At 51.5% G+C, this 8,046-nt stretch overlaps 1 protein-coding gene across 1 annotated transcript in view; it reads left to right on the top strand.

Annotated features, from left to right (window-relative positions):
• The window catches only part of cdh19 (cadherin 19, type 2), a gene marked incomplete in the record, with an annotated part of 20,467 nt that extends 13,059 nt beyond the window's left edge, over positions 1–7,408 (top strand). The window contains 4 exon segments of the mRNA XM_030349591.1: positions 279–400; positions 1,172–1,289; positions 2,958–3,215; positions 5,647–7,408. Of these exon segments, the coding sequence (XP_030205451.1) occupies positions 279–400; positions 1,172–1,289; positions 2,958–3,215; positions 5,647–6,221 (1,073 nt within the window).
• Between the last annotated feature and the right edge of the window lie 638 nt (positions 7,409–8,046).

Below are 8,046 nucleotides of genomic sequence, written 5' to 3'. Positions count from 1 at the left end.
TTCAGTGTGCATTGCCTCCCCCACTCTTCTGTTCAACGTATTGCCATTCAGCGGGCGGAGGGCGTTGTTTGGCTTCAGTGGCTATTTTGTGTTATTATTATTCTTTTATATATATTGTGTTGGCACGCTGCTCGGCCGCAGTCAGGGAGATACGGCCGACCATGAGGCATTCGTCATATCTAAAGTGTTACCGCGACAGGGCCCTTTTTACAAAACGTTTACGAAACACACTCACACAATCACACACGCCTGTCCCTCCCCTTCCCTCCCTGGCTCAGAGCAGAGCTATTTATTCTCGGCGGCGGTGGTGTTCATCAAGGTGCTGGACGTGAATGACAACGCTCCGGCGCTGGCCAGTGATTACCGGCCGTATATCTGCGAGGGGACTCCGGCGGGAGAGGTACATGTATGACTCTCAGGATGATGATGATGATGAAGATGAAGGCTGCCTCAACAGTTCCCAGTACCTCGCTGTTGCCATGGCGTTAGTGGTACACAAACAACAGGGGACTGGTGTCATAGCGGGCAGACCCTGTCATTATGACGTGCTGGAGCTGGCTTCTTTTAATATACGTTGTATGATATTGTGGGTCTTCATGGGTAGATATATTCAATATTTTCTTTGTATTTACAAAAAATGGATAGGATGCATGCATTGAGGGCCTTTGGGATCCGAGTAAAGATGAGAAGGAGTAGGGGTATGGGTTTTATGGTGTATATATTGCATTTCATGTATATTTCTCGGCTGTATCTTCAGCTGAAGTTATTTTCTTTACGTGACTGTTTTGATAATGTTAAACCTTCCCTCTCTCTCGTTCTCTCTGTGGATCCCTTTCTGTTATCATAATGCTTAACTGTCTCCTGCTCCTCACCCTCCCTCCTTCTCCCTCTTTCTCCCTCCCTCTCCATCGCTCTCCCTTCCTCCCCCCCTCCCTCTCCCTCTCTCTCGCTCCCTCTCCTTCTCTCGCTCCCTCTCCTTCTCTCTCTCTCTCTCTCTCTCTCTCTCTCTCTCTCTCTCTCTCTCTCTCTCTCTCTCTCTCTCTCTCTCTCTCTCTCTCTCTCTCTCTCTCTCTCTCTCTCTCTCTCTCTCTCTCTTCTCTCTCTCTCTCTCCCTCCCTCTATTTCTCCCCCTCCCTCCCCCCCCCCACTCACACCTCTCCCCCCCTCCCAGCTGATCCAGTTGCTGGATGCGGTGGACCCTGACGACCCGCCGGAGGGACATCACTTCTACTTCTCCATGGTCCCAGATGCGCACATCAATCCCAACTTTACCATCAGAGATCACCAAGGTCAGCCCCCCCCCCCTATTCATCTCCCTCCTCAGACCCGTACGCTGACCCCCCCCCCCCCCCCCCCCCCCCGCTGCCTTGGCCTTCTGCAGCCGCTAGGCTACTGGGCATCGCTCACTCTCCACCCCGTCCCTCATTCATAGAGCCTCGCACGCCAACCCCCACCGCCTCCAACGCCGTCACAACGTGGGACAGCTTAGCATATTAGCACAATTTTTGCAATTTTTTTTTTACCTCAAAATGTTAGATTGAACAGTTGGCGCAATGCCAAGATTATTTCGGTCACCATTTAAATATTTTTGCCCAGATTCTGCAAATATTAATTTTTGTGTTATTATTTCATGTTTTCTTGGTTTACCAACGCAAAAACACAATGGTAACCCTCAATCTTTACCAAGGTAGCCGCTGACTAGGGTCTGCGATGCCTCTGTTGGAGCCACTGGTCTGGTCTAGTCTGGTCTACCCTGCTCCAGTGCAGCCTCTACCTGCCCAGGCGTCCTTGACCTTAGCTATCTTCCACCCCCCTACTCCTTAATGACTTTATTTCCTGTTCATTAATGGTGTGTATCTAAAAAGCAAATTCACTCGCTTTGAATAAAAGCGTCTGCTAAATGACTGAATAGTGAAAAGTTAATGGAAAGAAGCATCACTGGAGCCTAAAACATTCAAATGTGTGTGCGGCGTTGTGTGTGCTTGTGTGTGTGTGTGTGTGTGTGTGTGTGTGTGTGTCACTGAGTCACTCTTCATAATACTAATACATCAGGCAAATTCAAGGCGGCAAACGTGATTCAATAAAGGAGCCTATTTCCATGTGTGGAAAGACATATTTGCTTAATGCGCTGCCATAATCATACAGGTGCAGCCAAGGGCAGAGAAGACATCTAGCAGAATGACTTTAACAAACGACAAAGCGCCGGATAAGCTTGTTCCCTGTCTTGTTCGCGGAGATTAAAGACGCTGCGGCACAGCTTGCATTGTTCAGCTCTTAAACACAAGCAAACACACAGAGACTCAACGGCGGAGCGCGGCAGCATGAGCGAGCCAAGAGCTCTGCCTGGGTTAGGGGTTTCATTCCCACTGGTAGAGCAAGGCATTAATGCTGCCAGGGTTAGGGGTTACATTTCCATCGATAGAGAGAGCAAGGCATTGACACTGCCTGGGTGAGGGGTTTCATTCCCACTGGTAGAGCAAGGCATTAATGCTGCCAGGGTTAGGGGTTACATTTCCATCGATAGAGAGAGCAAGGCATTGACACTGCCTGGGTGAGGGGTTTCATTCCCACTGGGTTGCCCATGCAAAAAATATATTCTCTAATGGAATTTAAAGACGCATTTGATTAAAATGTATTACAATCAAGGGCCATAATTATATATGCCTAGACTCCATTGGGAATGGGGTCTATCTAGTTATAAACCTTAAGACCTCAGCATCCTCCAATGAGAGAGAGAGAGAGAGAGAGAGAGAGAGAGAGAGAGAGAGACCGGGGATAGTCTGCAGTACCTGGTGTTCCACCAACGATGGTTTGAAGCATCAATCCCAGTGTGGGTACTCAAACACTGGGATGGGGTAGAGGCGGGGGGGGGGGGGGGGGGGATGTCTCTCATCCTCCTCCCCCCTTACTCCCCCACAACGTCTAACCCCGCCCCCTCCTCCTCCTCCCCCCTCCAGACAACACGGCCAGCATCGTGAGCCGCCGCAGCACCTTCACCCGCAAGGACCGCGCCCACTACCTGCTGCCGGTGGTGGTGGCGGACAGCGGCGTGCCCCCGCTCACCAGCACCAGCACCCTGACCGTCACCGTGTGCGGCTGCAGCCCCGCGGGCCACTGCCCCCTGGGGGGTGCCGGCGTGGAGGCCCGTGCCCTCTCCATGGGCACCAGCCTCAAAACCCTGCTGGGCGTGCTGGTGTGCCTGGCCACGCTCTCAGGTGAGCTCCGCCTCCTGACGGGGGGGTGGTTGTTCGTTGCGGGGGGGGGGGGGGTGGGCAGGTTATTAAGGCTCAGTTATGGTTCAACGAGTCGATGCAATTCCCACGCGGACGCTTCCACACGGTCGTAACCCTGTTTTGGTTCTGCGTCGGGTTTCAGTGAGCGGACCAATCACAGCCCTTACTGCTGCGTCGCCTCGACGCAAGGCGAACATTTCTGGGAGGCGCACGTCGGGCCCTTGTGGTGGACGCTAGGAGGGTCCTCAAAACCCCTTGCGTTGCGTCGGATGGAACCATAGCTAAGCCTTTATTCTGAAGTACGGCGGCTGTTGGGTTTTCTGCCTCCTGCCTCCGGGTCGTATCGTCGCAACTGGCAATGTGTGGTGGAAGGACAGGAACGCGAGGGCGTTCGTGCCCTTGAGAATGATTCGCCGTAACGCTCCCGGCGTTCCGGTCAGCCTGCCGCTCTGCTCCAGGAGAGTGGGAGTTTTCGTTTTGACATCCGTGGCTGTTTTTGAATCGTTATTATGTTTTTTCGATTGGGTTAGCACACGGTGGGGGTCATGGGGGAGAAGTTGTAAGCGATAGAATGAAATGTGTGGTGACAGTGCATTTGTGACGGACCACAACAAGGTCACAGTGAGGCAGTGTGTGTATACCAACAGACCTGCCTAATGGCTCGTAGCCGCATACTGAGCGTGGCGGGGCGTGCATACGTTCAGCGGGACGTTGGGGTAAAAACGCCGACGTGGAACAGGTCAAAACAATGCGTGTGCAAGCAGATGTTATTTAATTTCTCACATTTCTGTGAGAAATTTGACACATTAGACCAAAAGAAGGAGCACAGGCCAAAGAGAGGTTGAGAAGCACTGCCGTGGTTGGTACAATGTGGATGTGTTTGTACTGTGATGTGTACTGAGCCTCTAGGGGTACAACGATTAACTCCTTTCTCATTGCGCTGAATTGAACTCTTTCCCAGCAGATGTGTTGTGTTAGCGCGAGCTAATGCAGCTCCGCCCTGACACAGTGAGTACAACCCCAGCGCTAGGCCCTAGAAGCTTTCCTGTAACCAACGTAACTCCCGTGTTAATTCCCCCAGCCCGTACCACCATCCTCTTCATAATCATCATGTTTCTTCCATTTCTCTCTCTCTCTCTCTCTCTCTCTCTCTCTCTCTCTCTCTCTCTCTCTCTCTCTCTCTCTCTCTCTCTCTCTCTCTCTCTCTCTCTCTCTCTCTCTCTCTCTCTCTCTCTCTCTCTCTCTCTCTCCCATCTTCACCACCAGTGATTCCTGAACTCATCTGTGTGGCTGTGTGTAACATTAACACAGTTCACCAAACCCGGTTCAGATTGGCGTTCAGCAGCCCGCTCTCTTAACGACTGCGTGTGATGTGCACTACATCAGCAGCTTCAGTCGCTCGCAGCGGGACGTCCCATTGGTCAGCAACCTCAGGAGCAATGACCTCTGCTGCTCCTCGATGCGTCCCCCTCCCCCTCTCCTTTCACGGGATGAACCTGGGGGGGAGCTAGTTGAGGGTGGAGCTAGTTGAGGGTGGAGGTGGGTGAGGGTGGAGGCCGGGGTAGGGACGTGACTCCCCGAGAAAAAAATACCGATAAACATCCTCCTTTCTATGTCCCCCCTGTCCCCCCCACTTGTCATTCAGCTCACGATGAACCAGGGACTGTAATTCGTCTTCAGTCGCGTAGGTTGGAAACTGTAATGTGAAACGATCACTTTAACAGGCCTAATATGCAGCGAGAGAACCCTTATTTTTTTCTCCTTTGTGAAACCCAGAAATGAAAGGAATATGGAAAGGTTATATATGTTTAAGTCTCTGCTTCTATTCTTTCTGTCACCGGCGCCCTCTTTGCTATCTTTCTTATTTCTATCTTTCTCTTCCACCTTCTTTGCTCCTATTGATCTCTTCTATCTCTCCTCTCTCTTTCTCTGGTCTTTCTCTTCCAGTTTCTCTCTGTGTTCTCTCTATTCCCCTCCCTTCTGTTCTCTCTCTTCCCCTCTCTGTTCTCTCTGTTCCTCTCTATGTTCTCCTTCTTCCCCTCTCTGCTCTCTGTGTTCTCTCTCTCTGTTCTCTCTCTTTCCCTCTCTTTCTGGTCTCTCTCTCTGTTTTCCCCTTTCCCCCCCCTCTCTCTCGCTCTCTCTCTCTCTCTCTCTTGCCTCTCTCTCTCTCTTGCCTCTCTCTCTCTCTTGCCTCTCTCTCTCTCTCTGCCTCTGTCTCTGTATCTCTCTATCTCTATCTCTCTCCCCCTCTCTGATCTCTCTTTGATTCTACCTTTCGGCTCGTGCTTCCAGTGCTTCGACCCTGAGTCTAAACCAAGACTAGCTTCCCAGCTTAACCGGTCCTAACCCAGCTCTGCCCCCCGCTGAGGCCCCTGTCTCCTTGGTAACCCCTCTCTGTTCCCCGGCTCCCCAGCGCTCTCCGTCCTCACCCTGGGGGTGAGGAGGAGGAGGAGGCGCAGGAGGAAGCAGCAGGAGGTGTCCGGGATGGCGGAGGACGTCGACGGGGAAGACCTGGAGCTCCCAGACCAGGTGTCCCAGAAGGTGCTGCGCTACGGCGAGCCGAGGGCCCCAGGGCCCCAGCTGGCCTCCACCCCCTACATCTCCTCCCCCTGCTCCTCCCCCTCCTCCCCGCCGTCAGTGCCGCTGCGGCCCCACCCCAGGCGGCGGGACAGGAAGCTGCGGCGGGCGGAGGTGGCGGCCAGCATACGCATGTCCCTGCGACACTCGCACCTGATTGGCCCCGAGGACGAGGTGTTCCGGCAGTTCATCTTCGACCGGTTGGACGAGGCCGACCGGGACCCGTACGCCCCGCCCTTCGACTGCCTGCGGACGTACGCCTTCGAGGGGGCGGGCTCCGACGCCGGCTCCCTCAGTTCCCTTGACTCCTGCGGGCTGGCCGACTTCGGGCCCGAGCCGCCGGCGGGCCGGCCCAGACCCTTTGTGGTCCCGCTGACGCCCTGGTACGGGTCGGAGGAGGACACCTTCTGAAGGCCCCACAGGTGGAGAGTCTGTCTTTGTGTGTGTTTGACTTTGATCACGATCGCAGACTTCCCTAAAGACCTTGTTTCATCTGGAGTTGAGTGAACACTATGAGATTGAATAAATGAGGACAGAGATCTTTGGAGGGGGGCGGCGTGTGACGACCCATTGCAACTTTGTGATACTTTTTCGTACCGTCGTTGGGTATGAGTGATGTAGTGAGCGATGTTGGGTATCAAATGCACCAGTCACTGTAGTGTTACACTGGGAAGCTTAAGCCCCTAGCGTTCTACTATCGTGGGCCGGGAAGCCCAACCATCTCTAGGCCGCATAAACCATCAAAATCAACGTCTTGTTTCAGAACAACCCTCCATACATCCGCATTCACACAAACCAAGGCGTTGTACAATTAGTGTCTGAGCAGCTTAACCCTCTCTCAGTCAGCCCTTACTGACTGAGAGAGTCAGTCAGAGCTCAACACACCCACACACACATCGCCGCTGTCGTACCTTGGTCGTACCTTGGTCGGGACGTCGATGTGTTTACACCTCAGCTTCACAAAAAGACGTGCGTTACCTAGGTCTGAATAAGAGTGGGGTTATCAGGTAGTCTTTAAGGTAGGCATAAACATAGGATTTTACCAGTTTTCTCTAAAATAAAGTCTTGTTTTTAGGAACTGAGATAAAATGGCTTGGACTACCTTGTTCATGATCCCCATAAAAACTAAGTTGGAAGAAAGAAAACGTTGCTGTCTTTACTAGCCCTTTAAGGACAGTGGGTAACAACTCCAAAACTCAAACTAATAATAGAACACTGGTCAGGGATCCCTTGTCCAGTGAACTCTGCCGGTGTGATAGGTGAGGGGTGGATGGGCATGATCGTAAAAACGACGAGACATATTGTCTGTTCAATGTCTCCGATCATCATGTGATCGATCGATCGATCAATACATTCTTAGAAACCCTCTCTGCTACTCTCTGTAGCTTCCGTCATCAGCAGAAAATAGATCCAAGCACTCTGTTAATACACTGAACACAAAGGTACACTAACCAGGCTGTAGGACTTGCAGTATTTCGTGTTGTAAGCATTTTATACTATTATGCATACTATTATATATACTATTTTTGTTGACGTATTTTGTGTAACAAATTTTACAGTCTATACATTTGTATGAAAATGAATAATATTTCAACCAACCTTTTGGTGTCTGCCTGTGTCTAGCGATGGTTTGGGAAGTGATCTTGTTATGGCAGCCATTTACAGAGTGAACAACCAGGCTTCAATAGATGTTGAATTGATTAGCGTTTTATTAATGCAGTTTAATCATTCATGAATGCAAAAAGAGATTTTTCCATTAATGTAGTTGAATGAAATTCAGTCTTTTGAGTCAAAGGGCTGAACACATTTCGTCTTCAAGGACACCCACAATCATTTAACTCATGTGTATTTATGTTTTATTGGGAGATTTTATTGGACTGATACCAACGCAAGCCCCTTGTGGTTCCCAGAATGGGATAAATATGTTTTGGGGGAGGGAGGAGTTGCCGGTGAATAAAACGAATAGTTCACGTGTAACCATGGACTCACGGCTCGAAACAACATGAAGCTAGAGGAGCCGTGGAAACCCCCCCCCCCCCCCCCCCCCCCCGCAGCCCCATGGCTCAGGTGATGTAGGCCCCGCGGCAAAGAAAACCCCACCTGGGTGGTTTGCTGCTGCCAGTCACTCTGTCCAGCTAACGTGCGTGCTAACCGTACGATCAGAGCTAGAGGGAGGCAATAATAACCTAATGAGATGGGTGATCTGATCTGAAATCACTCTGGAGAGCTGATGTGA

Source organism: Gadus morhua, chromosome 23, assembly GCF_902167405.1.
Source record: "Gadus morhua chromosome 23, gadMor3.0, whole genome shotgun sequence".
In the NCBI taxonomy this organism is placed as follows: Eukaryota; Metazoa; Chordata; class Actinopteri; order Gadiformes; family Gadidae; genus Gadus; species Gadus morhua.
The sequence above is the reverse complement of the archived record's forward strand: the minus strand, read 5'-3'. Positions and strand labels throughout refer to the sequence as shown.